Source organism: Grammomys surdaster, unplaced genomic scaffold (assembly GCF_004785775.1).
Source record: "Grammomys surdaster isolate TR1022 unplaced genomic scaffold, NIH_TR_1.0 273, whole genome shotgun sequence".
NCBI lineage: Eukaryota > Metazoa > Chordata > Mammalia > Rodentia > Muridae > Grammomys > Grammomys surdaster.
This window is the reverse complement of record NW_021604714.1, coordinates 932965-957472: the sequence shown is the minus strand read 5'-3', so window position 1 is coordinate 957472 and position 24508 is coordinate 932965. Positions and strand designations below refer to the sequence as shown.

The 24508-nt window shown below is 45.8% G+C and overlaps 1 protein-coding gene and 1 non-coding gene across 2 annotated transcripts in view; one reads left to right on the top strand and one right to left on the bottom strand.

The window, feature by feature from the left end:
* The window catches only part of Micu1 (mitochondrial calcium uptake 1), a 156510-nt gene that overhangs the window by 69544 nt on the left and 62458 nt on the right, over window positions 1–24508 (bottom strand). The window contains exons 7-8 of the mRNA XM_028776770.1: window positions 6519–6601; window positions 5434–5631 (exon numbers count right to left, since the gene is read on the bottom strand). Coding sequence (XP_028632603.1) covers window positions 5434–5631; window positions 6519–6601 — 281 coding nt within the window. The remainder of the gene's footprint in view (window positions 1–5433; window positions 5632–6518; window positions 6602–24508) is intronic.
* Window positions 14681–14787, top strand: LOC114628914. The gene has a single exon (XR_003712564.1). It is a non-coding gene; the product is annotated as a U6 spliceosomal RNA (small nuclear RNA).

Below are 24508 nucleotides of genomic sequence, written 5' to 3'. Positions count from 1 at the left end.
ACACACACACACACACACACACACACACACACACACACACACACACGCACACACCAGAGATGCAAGACAGTCATTGTTTGTTGACTGTAGCTCATCCTTCCCGAGGTTTCACAGTGATTGGCTGGTTACCCACTATCCATACAGACCCTCAACTTATTTCACCGTCTCTTCGTTGTATATTCTAGTTAGAGGCTTTATTCCTGAATAAATTAGTTTTTTACTTCTCTTTGACATGACAGTTCCTTTCCCCCAAATTAAAATTAACCATAATCTTTCAAAGAATTCTCTACTACCTTTCATTTTGATTGGCATCTTTCTTGCTACAGTCTTCAAGAAATCAATGAATATATTAACTGGAATTAGACTCAGCACCTGTCTCCAAGGAACCCTGCTCACTGGTTTCTGGCAGCCTTAGATGGAATTCTTAACCCAAAAAAGAGTTTTAAGGAAGCAGCTTTGTATTCTTACATCACTTCTTTAAAATCGTGTTTTTGTTGCTGTTGAGAGGAGGAATGGGACAAAGTCTGTGTGGGGAAGTAAGAGCTCTCAGACACTACAGAGCTCAGCAGGTGATTAGTCTCATGATGACACAGCTGGCCTGGGTAACAAACAGTAGACAACAGAGAATTTCTTCTCTGTCTTAAGAGGGTAGCAAAGTGTCCAGGAAATGAACCTCAGGCGGAATGATACAACTTTGGTCTTTTTCAGCCCCTAAAATCCAAACTGTTTTGTTTTGAGTCCCAGAGAAACCATAGCACAGGCTAAAAAGAACAAAACAAAACAAATAAAAACCAATCAAGTAGGGAACAGAGATAGCTCAGTCTGAAAAGAAGCACGAACATACCTGGCTTGGAGCCGACACTACCACACGGCAGCTGTGACTGTCTACACTTTTGGTGTCTACACCTGTGACATGGTGTATCATCTAGATCACATGGACTCTGATAAAGCAGGTGAGAATTAAAGAAGGGTCAGCTGGTGCACGGTTTAATGCCGGTACTCAGGAGGCAGAGTCTCTGGGAGTTCCAGGCTAGCCAAGAGAACCTGTCTCAAAAACAGTTAAGATATGCAAAGTGCCTGGATCAGAGCAGACACTCGGCTAAAGTTCACAGGCAGCCCCTCCTCTCACCTCTCTGGAAACGCAGAGTGATGGATCAAACTTCCTTTATTCTCAAAACTGCTGTTCTGAGAAAAAGGCAGAAAAGAGCAGCTAAATGGAACCATAAATCTCCTTGATCTCAAGTTTTAAAGGAGATAAGCCACGGAATAAACTAGTGAGAGACAGAAAGAACGATGGAATTATAAAGCCCATAGCAAAGGTATTGAGATTTATTAATCTTCTCCACTTGCCTCTTAGCAGTGATGATGAGATTTTATTTCATGCTCAGTGAAGGGAGAAATCACCCAAACTTGGAAAAGTGAAATTAGAAGTGTTTCATAAAAAACAACGCTTGCTGCCATTTCCAGATGTCTTTTCAGAAAACAATTTCAAAGTGAACGAACAGCCTTTTGGTCTCTCAGCTGGGATGCCTCCTGTGCAGCTGTCTGTGGTCTGTCCAAGGCAGAACGACAGTAGACACCACTGTGAAGACACTAAGGCACAGCACTGCCCAGGTGCTGTCGGGCATACAGCCCTGAACTAGTGTGACAGGGCTGCCCTGACAATATTCTGTAATTGGGTGGCTTAAACAGCAGAAACCCATTTTCTTAGGATTCTGGAAGGTCTAAGTGTGGCACTCTACTCGGTTTGTGGGTGGCTGCCCAGACTGCTTCTCTCTCATCGTCTCTCTGTGCATGTGTGCTCTGGTGTCTCTTGATGTGCCCATTTTTTTCTCATAAAGGCAACATCAGATGATCTGGACCCCATCCAGTGGCCTTCTTAGGACCTAGTTACTTGTTCCAGTACCGTCTCTGAATATGGCCATCTTCTGAGACAGCGGTGTTACGGCTGTGTGTTACTTTTCCATTATGGCGGCTAAATAACCTGACAGAAACAACTCGAGGTAGAAAAGGTTTTGGTTTGCGGTTTTCATCATGGTGGGAAGATGCAGTGGGCAGAGCCAGTGTCAGGGAAAGCATGGGGTGAGGTCTGCTCACATGGTCCAGGCCAAGAAGCAGAGGCAGGGTTAGGCTGGAATCAGAGGTGGGTGTGACCTCCAAAGGCTTGCTCCTGGGCACTACATCTGCCAGCCAGGCTCTAGCTTCAGAAGTTGCACGTCATTCAGAGTTGTGCCGTGAACAGGGGACCCAGCATTCCAAGGATTAACCCATGAAGACATTTCAGATCCAAATGGTAATAGGCTACAGCATATGGATTTGGGAGGGACATGATTCCGCCCACAACAAAACACTGACTCACGTAACCACTTTATGAATGAGTAGCCAGGCTTGGAGGGAATAACTAACTCATCGCCTCATTAGTGCCCAGGCCAGCGCTGTCTGCTAGCTAGACTTCCTCAAAGGGATTCTTATCTAGTAGAAGACAGCACTGATGGACCAGTCTGAGGAAGAGAGCTACAGGTTCAAAGGCCCAGTCACTGGGCTGTGTCGCTATGTGGAAAGAACAGATTCTGGGTGAGTAAGTGTTTACACGACACTCAGTAACTCTTAGGCTGAAGCCCCTCCTCCACCCAATAAAACCCATGTCTGGCTCCCTCTTCTGAGGAACGCCTAACTGGAGAAAAGCCCAGGCCCTGTGTCTTGAGGATCCCACTCGTGCTTTTAGGAGTGTTCAGCTAGATGGTGGCTGGCCAGCCACCTGCTCAGCCCTCTGCGCGGACTGTACTCTTGTTTCACATTTGCTTAAAGTACCTTGGTACTGTACGCTGTACCTGTAACTGTATCCTATGGAGCTATATTCTGTGTTAAATGACAATTATAAAGGTAAGCAGGTAAACTGTTTACATTCCCAGATGTCATTAGACTTGCAAAGACCAGTCTGGTGTGCATTCCAGGAATCTAGACATAGGACATAAAGTCTAGACTATACAGTGCTTTTACAAAAGTTGTTGGATGAGGTCTACTGCTGGCTTCTGTACTGAGGAACAGACTGAAATATTCCAGTTAGAATACAAATCTTACAAGGGCACAGCATGCTGCATATATGTATATACATAGATATGCAAACATATATAACTGTAGCATCTCTAGTATATACATATATTATAATATATATTAGACTTAAAATATACAGTTCAATATAAACTTCCACCTCCTCAAGATACACATATGCAAATATTCTAAAATCAAAAAGGAAAAGTAAATTAAAAGTCTAAGATACCACTGTTACCAAATGTGTGGGTAAAGGACGCTCAGGCTGTGATAACATGAATATTTACACACAATCCTCTAGACTCCTAAGGCTCCAATGACTGATTTTCTCTATTCTGAAAAGCTCCACTTTAAACTCCATTCTCTGCAAGTTTACCATGGTAAGGTAAGTAGCAAAAATCAGAGTCCTGAGGTTTTCCTAAAGACAGCCCTCTGTGTATGACTAAAGAAAGCAGAATGTTGCCAGACACAGTGGTGCACACCTTTGACCCAGTACTGGGGAGGCAGGGGCAGGCAGATCTTGGTGACTGAGGCTAGCTTGGGCTAAGTTAAGTAAGTTTCAGGTCAGTTTTATATAGTGAGATTTCATCTCAAAAAAACATTTTAAAGCAAAATGGCACCTAACTAGAATATTATGGGCTGGAGCAATGGCTCAGAGGGTAAAGGCGATCGCTGGCCATGAAGCCTCATGTCCTGAGTGAGCACACTGGGATACCCATGGTGGAAAGAAAAAAATCGGCCCATCTTCTGGTCCCCACCCCCACAAATCAATCAATAAATGTAATATAAGAGTTAAAAACAGGCATTATGACTAATTTTCTGATTACACGAGAGCTGATTACATAATTGCTTTGCTTCAATCATTGTTAAATCTTTTTGGGGATGCACCAGACTGAAGTGTTCCCCTGGGCGCAGTGGAGGAGAATCTTTGACATCTAACACTGGCCTGACTCTCCTGATGCCTTCTCAGCCTTGTGTGCTCGGTCTCCGGCAGCACAAGGGAGTTAGGCTGAGTGAGATCAGCTCTCAGGCGTCTCTGCGGACCTTCACTGCAGGTGCAGTGCTTGTTAGAAATTACAGGCCTCCAGAAGAAGCCCTGCTTAACTGCAGGAACCTATTCTGGGGTCCCACGTAGCTCAGGATGGCCCTGCCCTTTCCAGGTAGCTGAAGATGACTTGACTGTCTGACCCGCCTGCCCCTCCTTCCAGAATCACAGTGCCAGCTTGCTGCTTTGTTTTGTTTTTTTTTTTTGAGATAGGGTCTCACAATAGAGCCCAAGCAGGTCTAGAACTCATTATGTAGCCCAGGCTGGCCTTGAACTTATGGCAATCCTCCTGCCTCAGCTTTCTAAGTGCTGGGATTGTAGGTGTACATCAAAGCTGGCAATGACTATTCATCAGATCACTTACAAATTAAGACAAGAGCAAATCCTAAAGCTTGATCCGCTTTACTCGGCCTTCTATTTCCCCGGATCACGAGTGTCAGAGAGCTCGCTTATAAATAGTTGGAATTAGGCTGTGACTTGCCCAACTGTGGTAACTAAGTCAGGCGGGGATGGGAAGGCGGAGTGCAGAGAAGAACCGTGCGGGTGTTAAGTGAAGTGAGAGCCTTCTTTTCATGGACTTTTAGTGACACTATTTAATGGTTTTGAAATTTCAAGTAATTCTAAAGCAGGGATTATGCTGGAATTAGGAGGTTGTAAGGGAATTAAAAAAAAAATCTCTAAAAATTAGGCCGTTTTAAATCTCTAGGCAAAAACATACATAGAAGGCATTTGATGAATGCTCTGAATAGAACCAACAGCAAAACCTCCAAACCCAACTGGCCAGGACACAGTGTGAAAACATTAGCACTTCTATGGCGGGGCATCTGGGGCCTGAACAGCATGACCGTCTCCATCTTGAGTGGAGAAGTGAGCGTACAAATCTCCAAGCACAGCGAGACGCCTCTGCAACTCTGCGCACAGAGATTTCATCCTGACAGACAGTCTGTGCCTCCAGCTGCTGGTGCCTTTGCAAACGTTCATAGGAAGGACTATTACCCCTTCTCCTCTCTACATTCTGGTGCCTTCCATGTAATGAGCACAACACTGGGAAACATGTTAGGGCTAGGCCTGCTCTGACACCCACATTTCTTTCTCCTTAAATGGGGGATCCAAAGACAACTAAGATTGATAATCTCTTCACCTCTGTGTCCTAGAACCACACGGCTGCACGACAATTCCTGCGGAATACGGCATTTCCCATCTGCTCCTGCCTTACAGATCAACCACAGAGCCCACATCCACCATCCTCACGGCTGGAGGGAGACTGCAGGAAAGCCTAGAGGCCCTGACCCCAGGCTCGACGTGTACATGAGGAGCCTCGTCCAGGCGACACCTACCTCCAGCTTTAGAACGTCATGCTGAAGTTTACGCTGAAATTCCAGGAAGTTTTTAATGGTCAATTTCCCTTTCAGGTCAGCTCCAAAAAAGTATGTCGTGAGGGCCGAACATAAGCCAGACTTGAGGGTGTTCCCAGTAGTTGGGCGATCTCTGTGACGCATACCCATGCTGGTTTGGGAGCGGATGATGCTCTGAACCTAGAACAGAAACATATTCCTGCCCTTAGACTCAGGAGGGTGAGACACAGGATAGGTTACCTCTGCAGACTCTGTGTGAACACTGTACAACACAGCAACCTTAGGAGCCATGTCCTATTATCCCCATTTTACAGATGAGAAGACTGTGGCATAGAGAGTTGTGTAGTGGCATTGAGGAGTAGGAGGACGGGATTCTGACTTGGGAAGCCTGGCAATTGTATGACTGGAAGCCTCCTGAAGAGCTTGCTTTCAGGAAAAGATTTGTTTGGGCTGGTGGGGGCAGAATGGTGAGAAACCTCTCCTACAAGGATAGTCATCTTTATGGCAACACTGTCTGTGTCTTCGTAGGTTTGAACATCCCACACTTCCCAGTCTACTCTAGATATGGCAAGAGGTGGCATGGCTGTCCAAAAATTCTTTTGATTTAAATTACTTTATGCATATGGCTGCTCTGCCTGCATATATGCCTTTGTGCCATTTGTATGACAGGTACCCACAGAGGCCAGAAGAGGGCTTTGGATCCCCTAGGACTGGAGTTAAGATGTTGATCCACCATAGGGGTGGTGAGAATTGAACCTGGGTCCTCTCGAAGAGTGTCGAGTGCTCTTAACCACTGAGCCATCTCTCCAGGCTTACATGCAAATTCTTGACGTCTAAATATATTAGAATGACTTATGGTATACGAAGTCGGTATAAAATAAGAAAATGCAGGCAATGTCTTCAGTCTTTGAGAAGGGTTCATCCTGGGGACTAACAAGAGTGGCCTCCACATGCGCGTGAGCTTTCTTGGGCAAGTCTGTGGTTGCCTTGGCTCCCACTAGTGCCCGCACTTATGCTTGCTCCCCACGGGCCAAGAAAGACTGAAAGCGGGAGTCAGCACGACTTGCCTGCTCAAACTCCTCCATGTCTACTTCTCCGTCTCCGTTCAAGTCAAACATCTTGAAGGCAATTTCAAAGTTCCTCTGAGGAGCTGCAAGGAGAGACGGAGAAAGGAAGGAACACATCAGTCAAAACGTAAGTCTCTCCAGAAACGTGGCTTAACCCTAAAATAATACCCAAATCAGAAAAGGACACTGCTAGATCAAGTGTTAACTCCTTAAAACCCCGAGGGTTCTGTGACCAGTAAAAACTGCATTTTCCTGTTTTTGTATTTCAACCTTTTTACATTAAAAGAAAAAAAAAACAGAACATTTTATAGATGTTTTGCCTACATGCATGTTTACACACCAAGTGTGTGTAGTGCTCGTGGAGGGCAGAAGAGGGCGTCAGATTCCCTAAGCCTGGATTAACAGTGGGGCAGGGGTGGGGGTGGGGTGTGTGTGTGCTGGGAGTCACACCTGGATCCTTTGCAAGAGTAGCCAGTGCTCTAAACCACCCCTAACTACTTTGGCTTTGCCATCGGCTGTAGGGTACTCTTTCCCACGTTTTGGTTGTTGCTGGCTATACATGCTAAGCACGCACACCATGTTTTGAATACGCTATTATTTACTGAGTCGAGACAGCCTGTCTAGGATGAGCCATACTGTTGCAGTGCAAGAAGGCAAGAGTCTAGGCCTCTGCTCTTGCCATTAAGCAAGCTAGCTTTCCAGGCTGCTTTTGTCAGTGAGTGTCACGTTCTGTGGGTGCCACTTTGCTGTGGGGGCTTCATGCCATCAGTATTGCTGTAGGACGGGAAGGCAGATGTAAGTCATTCAACTCCACGTCAACACACTGGCCTCATTCACCAAGGGAAGCATCCTTAAATGCTAAAATTTAGTTGACGCTTAACCCCCCCCCCCCAACAACAACAACAGACAAGATAACTCCACGAAACTTCAAATACTTATTCTTAAGTGAGTGATTAAAGCCCCTCTACCAGGCTTTAGTGTTTCAGAATCAATGAAAACGCAATTATTACACTTCTTGTGTCATAATGAAACCAATTAATGGCTGTTCTCCTGTGCACTATTAAGTATTCTGGTAAAGAAAAAGACAGTATCTACTACCCCCTCCCTTCCTTATGTGCTCCCAAACTTGCAGACCTTTAGAGAATAACTCAAAGTCTGCCCCAATACCACTGAGAATTTTCAGTTATCATTTTTACTAAACAAACAAAACAAAACGAACCCCTAAACCAAACCGAGCAATAACCGTGAGGATTATTTGTAGACACAGAGGTGTGATGAGTTTCGCACAGCATGCATAGCCAGAGAGTCCAAGCCGCCACTGTGAGTCTGTCAACAGCAGTACTTCCTGGGTGCCAATTTTCCTTTCAGACCCCCAGGCAGCTGGCTGGAGAGTTCCTGGCTTGTGCTTGCCTGTTGCCATGGTGGATGCTGTGCCTGTCGGCTTCTAGCTGTCTGATTCACTTGATGTTGGCATCCAACAGATTCATGCCTCTTCTGTTTCTTGGTCTGCTGGCCTCAGCCTCCAGAGCACACTGCCATCCCTGGTCCGTAATGATTGTTCTTTAGGCCAGAGCTACAATTGCTGAGTAGGACACCACTGGAGAATTTGATTCTTATGTTCATTGGCATCTTTCTTTCTCCTTCCTCCTTTTATTTTTTTCAAGACAAGGTTTCTCTGTGCAGTCCTGGTTGTTCTGGAACTTGCTCTGCTGTCTAAGCTGGCCTCGAGATCGGCCTGCCTCTGCCTCCTGAGTGCTGGGATTAAAGGCATGTGCCATTACCACCTGGCTATTGACACTTTCCAAAAATGTTCTGTCTAATCTTCTGCTAAGATGTTAGTGTCAAACGTTGGGTTTTTTTTTTTTTTTTAAAGATTTATTTATTTTATTATATATGAATACACTGTAGCTGTCTTCAGACACACCAGAAGAGGGCATCAGATCTCATTACAGATGGTTGTGAGCCACCATGTGGTTGCTGGGATTTGAACTCAGGACCTCTGGAAGTGCAGTCAGTGCTCTTAACCACTGAGCCATCTCTCCAGCCCCAAACGTTGGGTTTTTGTTGTTTGTTTGTGAGACAGGGTGGTCTCATGTTGTAGTCCTAGCTGGCCTGGAACTCAGTATGTAGACCAGGCTGGCCTCAAACTTACATTGCTGGGATTAAAGGCAGGAGCCACCGTGCCCAGCTTGACTCAAGCATTAAGATGGATAATTTCATCTATTTACTGGTGGATTTTGTACTTGCAATCTTGAAGGTTTAAAGGAGAAAAAACAGGACTGGAGAGATGTCTCAGGGGTTAAGAGCACTGGGTGCTCTTGTAGTAGACCTGATTTCAGTTTCCTGCACCCACATGGTTATCTGTAACTCCAGTTCCAGGGGGCTCTGACTTCCTCTTCTAGTCTCTGGTGGCACTAGGACTGCACAGGCATACAAAGAGGCAAAACATGCGTACACATAAGATTTACCAAAAATTAAATCTGAGTGGTCAGATTTAATGGGCCCTGAGAGTGGTCCAGGCTGTGGGCTTCGAGGGGGTGGGGTGGGAATGGGGCAGGTGCAGATTTGCTCTGCTGTGTATCGTGAAAGATGCAGAAGGCGGCTCTGAACATCAGGGCAGGTGGTGGCACTGGGCTAGCCCTCTGCTAGTGAGTGGCTGCTGGCAGATGACAGATGATGATGCGTTTCACCTGGCTTTGGGATGAACAAGTCAGGAGCTGCTCCTGATGCTCCACTGGCCTCTCACCCTCTGCAGGGTCAGCAACCTGCAGTTATCGATCGGGATGTGTAGGGAATCAGGTAAAAGGTTTCAGATAGACTACCTAATATCTGAACACTGGGATCATGCCTAAGACCCAGGGAAATATCAAGCACTTCTGTCTGGCTTCTTTTCAAGAAATGCGATTTATAGGTTCCCACTCCGACAGCTGGAGGGCTGTTGACCCAGAATGTTGAGATTCCTGCTGATGGGTTCCAGAGTGTGTTTGGAACCAGTTTTGGCCACAGTAATCCTGATTTGTGAAATGGAATCTCTTCTTCGTCACAGGGACAATCCCTCTCAGCTCTTGTGGACTTCCTCTGGCAATGTAAAGAATCTAATTTCAGTCTCGAGGATATCAGGCACCACAAAGGCCAGGAAGTAATTAAGAAACCCTGGCTTTGAAAGTAATTATTATGTCAAGGGCTAGAGACGGACACAGATGGAGACGCCGCTGAAACTTTTACTGGACCGTATGGGGGCTGGAAAGCATGTTAGGATTACCATTCAAAAACCAGGTCACCCAGCTGACGGCATCATTCCAAACATCTGTTTCTTCTCTTTAAAAGCATTTTATTTTTCTCAGTATCAGACAGTGGGTTCAACAGTGAGTCTGGCCCTTAATATGATCTCTGCAGACTTACTGGTTATGAGCAATCTCCTCCCCCTACCCCTTTTGGTTTTTCTAAGACAGGGTTTCTCTGTGTAGCCCTCACTGTCCTGGAACTTGCTTTGTGGCCCAGGCCATCCTCAAACTCACAGAAGCACCTGCCCCTGCCTCCGAGTTGCTGGGATTAAAGGCATGCACTACTATGCACGGCTAAACAGTTTATCTTCATTGTCATGTGTCACTGGAATGAAACATACAGCAAAAAGTTACTTATTCATGTTTCAAAGAAATCTAAAAAGTTCCAAAAAACTTCCCATAGGCCATTTGCTGGTATCCATTGCACAACAGAAGTGGAAGAAAATTGTTAATTTTCTGAGTCAGATAAGTACGTAAAACTTTTTCTCTTTAAATCTTAAAGATTATACCTGAGCCCCCTTCGGCATTGAAACAAAATGATAAAAATGGCTAGATTTTATCAAAGATACAGCCACCTTACTGCTTAGAATATAATGAAGCCAGTAAAATATTGAGTTAAAACAACAAAACCAAAGCAGAACAAAAGGCACCCAGAGGAGTGAACTGAGGCTCAGAGTGGTTAACCTTGTCTAGAGCATCCCAGTACGTGGCTGGCCTGGAACTGGACTAAGAGCAACCTTGACTCCTGCCTTGAGGCTCACACTGTGATGCAGTAAGAACACAGAGACACATTCATCTGGAATAACTCACTTATTTCATGCTGAGATGTTCTGACCTGAAGACAAAACAGGAACTGAGCTGGTGCTGCGTCAGTCTCTACAAAGGCTGAGAGCTCAGGGTGCTCCTCTCAGTGAAACCTGTAGACACGCTTCTCGGCAGCTTAGACCTGGCTCAGGTCTAACCTCAGACCCAGACTCTTGGAGCTGTGCCATGTCGTTCAAGATTCTGGACATGAATCATGCTCTCCCATTCTTCCCCGGTATTTCTCTCTAGGCCCCCTGCACTCACCGATGCTATGTGCTTAGTTTCTGTGATGCCCGAGGTTTTAATGACAGCGGACAATATGGAGACCCTGAATTGGTCCAACTGGGCATTTAGAAAGGACTTGTCTGGCCAGCGTTGAAGGATGAGCTGTAAAGGAGGCGAGCTGCAGAGCAGGTTGCAGCTTGTAAACTGGAGGATGTGAACTGAGGTGTGGGCAGTGCTAATGGAGAGAGGAGGAATCCACAGCGCCTGAGGGAGGCAGGGACTGTGGAATGTAAGGTTAGTTAGCTGAGGTGGGTGGACAGTGAAAAGGGGTGACGTGACCGGCTTACATGACTGGGTATCTTATATGTCATCTAAAGGAAGGAATTAAACCCGTGTGAAAGCGGTGACATAATGAAGTTGCTGCCATGTTTAGGGACTCCGAAGCACACTCTGATGGGGACGGTGAGGAGACAGTGGAAATGTGGACTGTAGGTTAGAAGGTTAGGGTATATTGTGTGTTCAGCGGCAAGGAGTAAGACATGAAGCTGTCCCCCGAAGAACTGAGGGGTAAAGAGAAGGCTGCGGCAAGCATGGAGCATGGGAAGAAGCCGGTGTTTAAGGAGCATGGAAACGGGAAAGCAGCAGCAGAGCAGAGCAACAGGAAGACGGCTAAAAACTGCCAGAGCCAGCCCGGCATTCCCACGCACGCCCTGTCGCTCTCCACTGCACAGTAGCGTGGAGTGCTTGCGATTCCATCGTCTCTTATCCTTTTTCCATTATATTTATTTTACGTGTGTGTGTGTGTGTGTGTGTGTGTGTGTGTGTATGTCTAGGTCAGAGGTCAGCTTTCAGGAGTAGGTTCTTTCCTTCTATTACATGAGTTCTGGGAGTTGAATGCTGTTGTCAGCCTTGACAGCAAGCACCTTAACCTGCTGAGCCACCCTGCCAGCGCCATTTAAAATTGCATCTTTGGAGCATCTGTATGTACGTGTGTGCACTGGCTAAAGTACACATGTGGAATCAGGGGCAACTTTGTAGGACTCAGTTCCCCCCCTCTACCATGTGCCTCTCAGGGGTTCAACTCAGGACACGAGGCTTGGTGGCAAGTGCCCTTATCTGCTGAGCCACCTTGATGGGCCCAGTCTTTTATTCTTACTGTCCTTTAGTTTCATGAAGTTATATGCACAATTATTTAAGTGACTAAATGAGTCTTCCATCAAATCAGGGTTAATACTTCTTACAACTAAGGTTAAATTCATTGTACCAACAAGAGAGCACCCTATATGTGCAAGTTCCTGTGACTTTCTGTCCTGCTTGGGTCCTCTGAGCCAAGCATGGGCTGTCTATGGAGCTACTCCAGTGGCTTATTAAGGCACATGCAAGGACACACCAAGGCTGGACTTCTGTCCTCTGGCACTACAGAGGTTAAGCCCCACAGCCGCTGTCCCATACATTATCATTTGAGCATGCGCAGGATCTACGTCAATGTAGGTCCCCCGTCAGGAATCCCCTCAATCTGTTTAGTCTTCCACCAAACACATCAAAACATGCAAGACAAACAAGCCACAGACCAGCATGCCTTCAAGACATGCTGGTGGGGAATTCTCTGGGAAGCCGCCCAGCTTCCCTTCGCTGTGATTGTAAAATCTAGCTGTCCGGCAAGCTTCAGGGGTCCTAGGTTTATGGTAACTCAGGATCTGCTTCCACAGGAAGGCTAGAGGCATTCTTTTGAACTTGAGGCTACCCACAGAGTGAACATCGAGGCTCTCCCTTTCCAGAGCCACGGAACCTATTTCCTACATGATTTCTATGGTCTAGCCACATGCTGGAATGGATTAAGAGGGACATGGCAATCTTTCCTTGCTAGGCTGTGGGGGTGTATCAGGTCTAATCCAGTTACAAATCTATTTTCTCAACAGTTTCATACCATGACACTAATGATAGCAACAATAACAACTCTGTACTACCCCAGAGCACATTTTAAACATTCCAATTCAGTAATAATAAAAAAACAAGTGTCTTCTGTCTGCATGCATCGAGTCAAACATTCAGATGGCAAGAGCAGTAGCCACTTTGGGGCCACTAAGCTTATGCAGAAAGGGGGGTGGCGGCTCTAATCGCAATTCTTCTCACAGCGGGAGTCCCCTGCTGCCTGTGACTGCCCTTCAGTTACTGATGGAGCCTTGAACAAAGGGACAGGTTGCCCTCTAAGCAAGCTGACTTTCAGTTAACCTGACTCTCCAGTCAGAGAGCTACTACCCATTCACATCACTCTTGCTTATAATGGACTCTGTGGGCTACAGTGAGATAACTGAGGTGCAGTAGCAGAGGACAGGAGACAGGAGAACCTTTAGACCGTGAACCTCCATTCAGGGGTTGGCTTCTCTGCTATATCTGAACAGCTGATCAGACAGTCTCTGATTATCTGAGACGGAAGTCCCCACTTCTGAGACCCAAACTCTGCCAACTATGTTAACTAGCTTTCTTATGTAAGAGCCCCGATCTACTGTGTAGCTCTAACACAGTTTCATTTGCTGGAGAAATAAAAAACCAGATCTGCAAACCCCCAGAACCATTATCCTATCCCTCCCTGCCAGGACTCTCAGACTTGCTTGAGATCTTGAGCATCCCAAAGGTCTATTTGTGAAGCACCATAAGCAGGCAATACCTCATAAAGCAACATTCTAAATGCAATTACTTCTGGACTTGATGTGCTTTTGAGAACAAGACTACATTCTTTGTTTTTAAATAACGGTCTAGGTTATCACATGATGCCAGACAAGACTATATATTTTTTTTTAATTAATGGGCTAGATTACTGTGTGATGCCCTAGTGTCTTGCTCTTGTAGAGTTGGGGGAGGGGGAACTCTGTAAGAGGGACTGGAAGACCTGAGTTTGGTTCCCAGTACCATATCAGGCATCTTATAAACACATATAACTCCAGGGGACCCGACATCATCTTCTGGCCTCCACAGGCGTTTACATATATGTTGAAAGGACAACATAGGCCCCATTTGTCTCCATCTAAGGACCAGGTCTGATTTCCAAAAAGGCCGTAAGTCCCAGAAACTAGGTCATAAGACACCAGCTCTAAGAACAGACCATAGAATCCAGGACAAGATCATACAGCCCCTCCCAAAGAACAGCCTGGGGAGAACCACAACAATGGGGAAATATCTTATCTCAGGATGGGCCATCTGTGCTGGGAAGCCCTATGTCATCACATGGTTGAACGTTCATGACATAGGAATGCAGACCACTGACCACCTGTGACCCCCTAGCACCCACCAGTGAAATTTTAGATTACTTAATCCTTCTAGAGAGTTCCCCAGTTCCCTATAAAAAGGCCTGCATGCCTTTGTCTAGATAATGGTTGACTCCCACATGCTGGTTGCTTTTGCAGAATAAACAACTTTGTTTTTGCCAAAGTCTGGGGTCTTCCCTTCAGCGATTTTTGGATCATTACAATGGGTCATATAAGTGCACATACACAAACAAAATAAATAGAGTTGGTGTGGTAGCATACATTTAGAATTTCAGCACTTGGGAGGCAGATGTAAGTACATCTCTGTGAGTTCAAGGCCAGAGTGGTCTGTCTACACAGTGGAACAGATCAGTCAGGGCTATAGAGCAAAACCTGGTCTCAAAAATAATTTTTTAACAGTTCTGTTAGTATTAGATATTTCTTTTCGTTCATTTTGAGGTAATACCTTTTTCTAACGTAAGCTGTCTTGGAACTTGTTGTCATCCATACTGGCCTTGAACTTCAGTATGCCCCAGCTCTGCCTCTGGAGTGCTGGGATTCCAAACACATGCTACCACTCCTGGCTTTAAGGATAGATTTTCTGGGGCTCGATTCAGCAGCACATATACTAAAATTGGAACGATACAGAGAAGATCAGCATGGCCCCTGCGCAAGGGTGACACGCAAATCCGTGAAATGTTCCATATTTTCTATGGGGGGGGATGGGGAAAAGGGATCACATCTGAAATGTAAATAAATAAAATACCAATTTAAAAAAAGAAATGTAAAAAGACAAAAAAAAAAAAAGATACACACACACACACACACACACACACACACACACACACACAGAAGAATAGATTTTCTGAATGCCTGCTTCAGGTGCTGGCTGCTGGAGGATGTCTGGGGGAGCGCTTGTCCTTTCTGGAGTAGGGAGTGTTCCTCTGTCACGCGTATGCCACAGCTGTGGCTTCTGAAGAATGCTTTCCAAAATGCAAATATCCTCAGAATCCTTTTAAAGGAGACTAAGCAGCAGCAGATGGATTCCCCTTTCACTGACTGGTTATTTCAGTCTGGTTTTATTTGTGACAGTGAATGCTTCATAGGTACTCTGGAAACCCACTGGGCTCCCCCATCCCACTCGGCTGGAAGGGGCCTGTGGGGGTGGGGTGGGGTGTGGTGGGGGTCAGGCTCTGCAGCAGGTGCTGAGGGGACCAGCAGGGTTGCTGTGATTGTGCCAATGCCTGAAGAGCTTCAAAGCCACTTTCCTAAATAACACCTCAGATTTCCCTCTATCCAGGACAGAGCTTGGGGCCTTTCTCTCTCCTTATCCTGAAGTCCAACAGAATGAGGACAGCCACCTGGGGGAGTCACCTGGTCCTTTTCCAAGTCTTGGAAGCCAAGGAAGCAAACTTTCAGAGAACTCAGTTGGATTCTGCTAAAGCCTCAGCAACCTGTATAGGAGCCAGGGTGTTGGCTGGGATCTTCACAGGTTGGCTCCCAGTCATCTAACATGGCTGTATTACTACCGATGCCTTGGGGATGGCTGGGTTCCAGCGCCACAGCATGTACGAGTGACTCACCGCACTGGCCAGCAGCCCCCAAACACAGTGTCCAGATGATTATCTGGGACTGTTCTATCTCAGTATCCCTCAGTAAGGAAGCAGCCTACGGGAGAGAGGGAAGTGTCCATGGAATGATGACTCAGGGGCTTCAAAGGTAAAATGGACATAGCAGACAGTCAAACTCTTGCCCAGAAGGTTCCGAGTCTAGGGTTGTCACCTGCAGGCTCGCATTCAGGCAAAGGTGGCCAGTGTAGGAAAACGAGAGGTCCAGCTGAACGGTCCCAGTCCTGGAGGGTGACATCTGAGCTAAGTGCAGGGATGAGGTCACCTACTGTAAACAGTGTTGTAAGGGCTAGCACAGTGATGACGTCACCTGCTGTAAGAGCTCAAGCCCTCCTTGGAAACTGGGACTTTGTCCCACTCACACAGTGATTAACTTGCAATGCAATCTCCCACAGGTCACTGAGCTGTCAGATCCTCACAGGACCCCAGCTCCTACTCACAGGCCTCTTTCTCGACCACCAGACGTAAGCATAAGGGCTAAAACTCTCCACACAGTCAGTGCCTTAGGCAGGTTGTGGGCTCTCACTGCTGCTCTGCCCCTGGGGCTGAGTTAGGGGCTGCAAGAACGGACAATCCCTTCTCCAGAGACAACTTCAGTTGCTCCTGCACTACAGTGAGCCAAGCTGCGCCTGGAGTTGAAGAGGGCCTCACTGGTGAAGAACACAAACAACAAACCCAACCTGCTTTTTTTTTTTTTTTTTAATGGCCATGTATCTGCATGGTCCATGGTTCTTACATATGAAGACTCAGTCTTGAGGCAGGGTCCTTCTGTGTATCCCACACTAGACTCAAACTTGCAATCCTCCTGCCTCAGCCTCCCAGTGCTGAGACTGCAGGCATGCTTCATCACACTTGGCCTCCCATTTATCTGAGCTACACAGAAAAGTTCAACACGTTTGAGACCCCAGGCAAGTCCTGCCAGGATCCAGGATGCCTCAGCTGTCCTGGGCTTTTAAGGAAGAAAGGAATCAGAGGGACAAAGGCCGAAGAAAATATGGAAGAGAACCAGGCCTGGTTCAAGTAGGCTCAACACACAGGGGAAGCGAGGAGCTGTGCAGCTTCCTTGGAGTTTGCTGGAGGTCTAGAGAGAAGCTGCCCGATGTATGCTTAGACATGGCTTTCATCCACAACCTTCCCCCTTGAGACCTGAACGCCCAGTGGTTCTGCAGATGGGTATGCATAGCACATCACGGTCCAAGAGGACAGTGGCACTAGAGTTGACCTATGTATTCAGAGGGTGAAGCACCCTCAACTGTATGGAGAGTGGTGGTCTTCAGTAGGTGGCCAAAGACCCTGTTAGTTACTGCTCCTGGGAGGAGCTCATGGTGCCGCAGCTGAACCTAGAGGAGAAACCAGTGACTCAGGAGTCACCCTAGCTTGTCTTACATGTGCTCACCATGATCTGAGAGCTTCCAGCCTGGGGGGTGGTCTGTGGACAAGGATAGAGGAGAGGACATGTCCTGGAGCTTCCGTGCCCCCAAGCCTGTGGCAGGAGTTTGGATGGTGGAACTATCTAGAACTCACACCTTCTGAGCCCGTCCTTTGCCATCAGGGTACTTTCTTCTACAGTCTTATCCAGTTTAAGTTTAAAAAGAAACCTGGAAATTTCCACTCAAGCCCAGAAGGTAGAGTGAAGAATTACACGAGCTTCTCCACATGCAAAGCTGGGTCACTCGGTACAAGTTGTCGTTGGCTTGTCTCCTTAGCAAGCAGCCTGTGTGTGTGCTGTCTGATGTCTCCAGGACACAGGGAGTAAGAGAGAAAACATAAAGCTAAACACAACATAAAACCCATCCAGACTACAGTTCATTACAGAAAAATATTGTCATGGAATAAAATGTAAACTAAAGTTCTTTCTTTGGGTTGTGCTGGAATTGTGATTTAAGACACTTTCCGATCTTTTTGACAATACCACAAGTTTTAGTTTCTTACCGTTTAGTAACTTGATATGACCAGCAAGGGTAAATTCTATTATTTTCTGATCATTTCTGTTGTGGCTGGGCAGCTGTACATTTCCATTAATCATACTCAAGGGGAGCCAGACCACACACTGTGAAATAGCATCACGTCACTAAAGGCGTCTCATGGCCGGGCTGGGAGATGATGTAATCAGTACACACACACACACACACACACACACACACACACACACACACACACACACACAGAGAGAGAGAAATACTAAAGTTCACGACATGTGAAACATACATGGTTTTCCGATATGGAATCATATAATGAGGAAATTTTGACTCACCCATACATTATTGAACATTTCATTACTGACCACATCTCTGTATTACATACATTATATTAAGGTCCTGAGTTCAGTTCCCAGCAACCACATGGTGGCTCACAAGCATCTGTAATGGGATCTGCTGCCCTCTCCTGGTGTGTCTGAAGACATCGACAGTGTTCTCATATGCATGAGTAAGTCAATCTTTGAAAATACAGCTACTGAATGTACTGCATAGGTTTACAGTAGCTGGCTCAGGCCACTGCATTATGGGGTAACCAAAAAAGCTCAGCCACCCTGAGTTCTTTTCCAATATACTTTTTAAGACCAGCATCCTTCTATATGGGATGATTTCATTAGTCTAAACTCAGGGAAAGGATGGTGGAGCTAAGGACAGGAACTTTACCAAGTGCTTGATGCAGGCTATGTAGAGTAAGTCGGGAGCCGTCGGTCACACGTAAAGGTCAAGCAGTTAATCTGCTGCACACATAGTTGGGGAACACTCTTAGGATGTGGTAGTGCAGGGAGAAGAGGGATAACAAACTGCCTCTCACAGAGGTGATCAATACTAGGTATTTCTGTGTGTGTGCTGGGTTGTGACATAGGGCTGAATGTACTAGTTCATCTCCGCATCCTGTTACAAAGGACTGCCTCAGAAAGCTCAGAGGATGGAGCCCAATCTAGACAGTTAAACCTTTCCACAGATCTTGGGGGAAGCTGCCCAGTCAAAATGCCTACACTCAGCATACTGTCTAGACAAGCCCATGCTCTGGGACTTACAGACTATCCAAGACACCCTTAAAACTGGCCGGTGCCAAGCTATCTTTTCTGGCAACACTTACTGGGAAGTTCTACTCAGAAGAACCAAGTTTCTGCTCTAGTATACTCTAAACAGTAAATTACAAATTTAATGTATTCCCAGAACAGACGTAAAATTGGTATTGATCCAGTTTTGCTGGTATTTGGAAATCCTAGGAGGAGGAGACCTTTACTCCTCACTGAAATGCTGTCTGCTTAATCGATCAATTGCTCAAGTTTCTGAATATTCATAGTATGAAATACATCATGTCAAGAGATTCTGAACTTTAAGACTTCTTACAAAATATATAATATATATTATATGGTATGATATATTATATATAAATTATATGTAATTTATTTATTTTGCAGTTCTCCAGTTTCCAGCTGTATAGATACTCAGTCTACCTACAACTTCTTCCACTGCCGTTCTCACTATAAACTACATTCCAGCTGGATGCCTACCACCAACTTCCTATGTGAAGACAAGCGTAAAGACTGACGGCCCTGGTTGACAGTCCACAGCCAGTCTGAACTTTACCCTGGAGAGCCGCATCTCCCATCTGTATACCTGGGCCATTCTGACACTGCTTCTGCTGTCAAGTGTGCTCAGTGCCAGAAACGTCAGAGAGTTTAGATTTCTCCAGAGTGCCCGCAGGAGGGACTCTATGAAGCAGTCCCGTGTTGCACCCGCATAAGGTCAGGTTCCACAGCATAAATATCCTTTCTTCAGGTTCGTTATTGTTTTATGCCCAAATTACATCTGCCTATGTGACAGAAACCCATTCTTGTATCCAGAGAGCTTAAAGAAAAATGCTCACCGACTCGACCTTCTTTTCATTTTGTGTGGCTTCATTTCAAAAATAGAAGTTCAATAACCAAGGAAACGGGCTTGTGCTGAGATGGAATTTGTCACCTCGCTGCTTAGATCTAGCTGCTTTATTAAAAGAATCCGGGTTTGTTACTTAACCCATTCAATCTGAAGGGACCCTCTTTATATGCTCCTCTGGTATCCAAAAGCTATTAGGTTTTCAATTAAGTGCCCCATTAGAAAAAAAAAAATCTGGCTATTATAATTAATTTTCTGGCTTTGTTTATATACAATAGAGAATATTAATGTAAAAATACTTTTAAATATTAATCAAGAAGCTGAAGGTATGTTCAGAAACATAAAATTTTAATATGCATAAAGTAATAGTTCATAAAATTTCATTTATCTAGCCAACAAATATCCATGGAGTACTTGTATGTGCCGCAAACTGTGCTGCTAGCTTCTCTAGGATAGTCGGTAATTAGGGAAAACACTCAATGGCAGTATTCTCTGTCCTGATCCTCTTGAGACAAGGTTTTGCTCTAAGTTTCAAGCTGGCCTTGAATTCACTATATATCCTGGCTGATCTCAACCTTGCCCCAGACTCCCAAATGCTGGGGTCCCAGGATGTGTGCCCATCCTCATCCTGCACCTTAAAAAACTTGTTTGAGAAACAAAGAAGGAGCCAGCCATGCAGCCTGAGCATCCTCAGGACTGTGAGCTGCACGTTTAAGGTAAGAGGTGAGGCGTGCTGATAGGCGTGCAGACAGGTATCAACACTGGATTCCAGTCCAGCTCCTAAGACAAGCAGGGCGTACAGGCCACAAGCGAGGGCCCTGAAACAGAGTAACTGCCGAGAACTAAGCTCCCACGGGACCTTCCCAGCTACTAGTGGAAGACAAAGAGGACAGGGGCGGCCCTGAGGACGAGGGGACAGTAACCAGAAGAGTTATCTGTGGAGAGGGGTAACTTTCAGTCTGCCCCAAGGTACCAGAAGAGAGAGAGGGCATGACACTGAAGTCCCATGTGACACTGTTATGAGTCAGGCGGCCTTCCAGAAGAATCCTGTCTCATTCATCCCAACTGAACTCCTTGGGTGGTGGCTGATACAATGACGTGACACATCTACTTTCTGGAGAGCCGGGGCCATGGAAACGACATGCTGTTCTCACACACAGCTGCTCAGACATGACCTCACATGCTGCGTATTTGGAAGGATTTTTAAAATCATCAACATTATTGTAGTTGTACAGCAAGTGTATGTATTTGTAAGAAATATGCAAAACCATGAGATGATTTAATACTTACTCAGCCAAATCCAGCTACTGAAAACACAATTTAACTTCCTTATTCATTGCCTAAAATCTAAAGGAGCCCAAACCAGGCTGCGCTGAACTCTGCCTGCCTGTCACTGAGTTACAGGAACGTTAAAGCCCTCAGTACTGAGCACACCACAGGGTGTCTCGGGTGGCTTTCCAAGCTTCACAGTGGATAGCAAGGAAGACGCTTTGTCACGAGGTTTTATGAATGTCTCATTACCATTGCCTCCCCAGCCAAGGCTGCTCCAGGCCATTAGCTCACGGGACTAACAATTTTAATTAGGATAGATATGGAGATAAGAATACAAAATAAATAGTCATTTGTCAGAATAAAATCCATTGACAATAATGGGCAAGAGGCAGATTTTTAAGTTAAACTGTCATTATGTAGTATAGCATTAGTAAAACATCCCGAATTAATAATGTCCAGCATTCTGGATAAATCCTGATAGCATTTCTCTGTTCTTGGTTATGAGGAAAAATGCCCGTCGTCCATCTTAGACCATGAGCAAACGCTGCAGCCGGACAGTGCAGATAATGAGTCATTAATAACTGCGCCTCCGTAGTCTCGCTTGCTTCTTATTAACCTACTTTACGGAGCAGAGGCTCTTTGGAAATTACTTAATAATAATTATTAATCATCTTGCCTAGTTAGAATCTAAACTTATTTTATTGATGAATAGCTAGCTAGTAAATATTTTAAATATAATTACTAGACAGTCTGCTCAATACAGATGCTCATGCTAAAAAAAAATTCAAGTGAATCCATCAAAGCAGACCAGAGAGATGGGGTGTAAACAGCAGAACCTGTGAATCTGGCCTAGGGGAGGGTACAACACACAGGTTCTGAATTAGCATAAGGAATCGAGTGTGTTATGAAATATATTAATTTAAAAACCCTGTCTCCCTCACTTAGCCGGCACAGCTGCAGACTGAAGACATTAACAGCTACAAAGAGTATTCCTGGCCTAGGATACCAACAGCAAGACTGTGTGGGGAAGAAACAAACACAGCAACCCAAATATATTTTATATTCTCGTTCTGTGTCTTTGCCATAACTCTTCATGTACTACAACTATCTGCAGTGGCTATCACTACAGACTCGTGACTGCTGTTACGTAAGTCAACGGTTTAGGCTGGAGAACGTACAATAAATAAGGTAAACAATGAATGAACCAGACTCTGAAGTAGAGATTAGGGCTGAGGAGGAAAGACAAAGTAAAGCAAGACAAAGGTTTCTGAGCCGTGTGTGTGAGTGTGTGTGTGCATGAGACAGGAGGACAGCAGCTCAGTGGCTAGCTAGCCAAGGAAGGCCCTTTACTCAAGTCTTATATGGGCAAAAGTAAGAAATCAATGTCACTTATTTTATGTACAAGATGTTTCTTATCAAACTGCCAAAAAGTCTGTGTGAGAATGAACACTATTTAATGGGAAATCACACTGTACAACATAATTCTTCAGGAAAGCAGCCTCCCTGGCTTTATTCTGAGGTGTGGTAAACTGGAAAAGAACAATCTGCCACACATAGTTCTTAGATTTTCTTTCTGACAACAGTGTACAGCTCCTCAAGTGCCCTGGGGTCCCATGCCTCAGTCTGCTAGGGCACAGTGTTGGCAGCACCAAGGGCTGGTGGGAGTCCACCCACTGAGCACCAGCAACTCAGCAGATAGGTGGTCCTGCCTCAGCTGGGTGACCCCTTCCCACTGGCTTACTGGTTTCCTATGGCTCCAGCTACCTGCTGTTTATCAGAAAAATAAATACACTAATGCATTTCATGTTCCAGTCCTATGCCAACTGACTAGCAATGCCTGTTATCATCCATCCATCCATCCATCCATCCATCCATCCATCCATCCATCCATCCTATCCATCATCCATCCTCTCTCTCTCCCGTGTGTGTGTGTGTGTGTGTGTATGAGAGTGTGAGAGTGTCAGAGAACAGCTTAGGGATTGCTTTTCTCCTCCTTGTGGCTTGGAGAGATTGAATTCAGGTTGCCTGTCTTGGTGACAAGTGCTTTTACCCACAGAGCCATCTCCAGGGTGCAGTGCTAACTCTTGAGGCTTAGGGAATTGTCTGCACTCTTCCAGGATGACTTGGGAACCATTTACTGTGCTTAGGCTGTAATGGCCCCTTGTTCCCCCACAGCCCTACCCCAGCACACCATCTGTGGGATATTTTCCTTGGTGGCTTGCTAGATAAAGTGGAAAACGCAGTGTGCAGCATTAAGATTGCAGGGCTGCTTGGGCTGCTGTTGGAGCCCTGCCTCAGCTCAGCCTTAGGGAAAGAGAGGCAGTGAGTGAGTTCCACCGACACTACAGACAAGGAGACCTGGGCAGCAAGGCGCGGGAGCCCAGAGGCTGCTCAGTTTAGGCTCTTATCAGAAAATGACTACCCCTTCACAGTGGGGCTAGGGGTAAGTTCTGTAACATTTTGTATACCGAGTCTCTTCATCTGTAAAATGAAGACAACAGTACATGCTCCAGGGTGAAGTGTGGGAAACATATACATCATCATTATATCTGAAGAGCATCAGCAGCCAAAAAACTTCCAAATGTGTGTGTGTGTGTGTGGGGAGCTCAACAGGGGATGGAAAGACGGCTCAGTGGTTAGGGCACATGTTGCTTTTACAGAGGATCAGGGTTGAGCTCTCGGCAGCCACAATGAGTGGCTCTGTAGCATTTGCACACCCGTGGCACACACACATATACTCAGGTTTACACTCATACCCAGAAAATGATTTCTACTTTTTAAAAATGAGTCAAGGTGTGGGCTGGATGTGGCAAAGCATACCTTTAGTCCTAGGACTAGGGAGGCAGAGGCAGGCAGATCTCTGTGACTTGGAGGCCAGCCTGGTCTATACTTAATCAGTGAGTTCCAGGATAGTCAGGGCTACACAGAGAAGCCCTGTCTCAAAAAAAGGAAAAAAAAAAAGAAAAAAAAGAAAAAAAGAAAAAAAGCCAAGGTGCACTATTTTGGGGTTATCATAATGATGTTAACGGGCATCTCACTGTAGCACTGGGCTGCCACATACATTCCTCTGACAGTGGCACCCCACAGCCAGCTGTGACAGGAAGTCTAGTTCTTCTTTCCCTTGTTAGCAGTTACGCGGAAGGAGTAAGGCTGACAGTAGTTAGTCACGGCAGAAATTGTCTTCCGTCTGTTAAAAACCCGTAAACAGGGCACAGTGGTGTAGGATGGTGTATACTTGCAGGTTGAGACAGGGGGATTCCAAGTTTGAGGGCAGCCTAGGCCACATAAAGAGACCCAGTCTCAAAGCCACCACCTGACTCAGGGTTTTATCTTTTACAGAAACTCAGCTATGGCAGGAGAGGAGACAGTGAGGAGGTGAGGTGAGGTGAGGTGAGGTGAGGTGAGGTGAGGTGAGGTGAGATGGCCGTCTCTTTCCTAGCTGGAAGAACATTCGGAATCACTTTGTCAACACTGTGTCTGAACTCTGGCCCACTTCCTGTATTTTCTTCTGCAGTGTTGGGGCTGAACCCAGGACCATGCAGTGCTAGGTGAGTACTTCACCACTGCCTGAGCTGTGTACAACTCTCGACTGCGCCACATCTTAGCAGACGACACAGAGAGCTAGGAACATTTTGTTTAGCAGACGACACAGAGAGCTATGAACATTTTGTT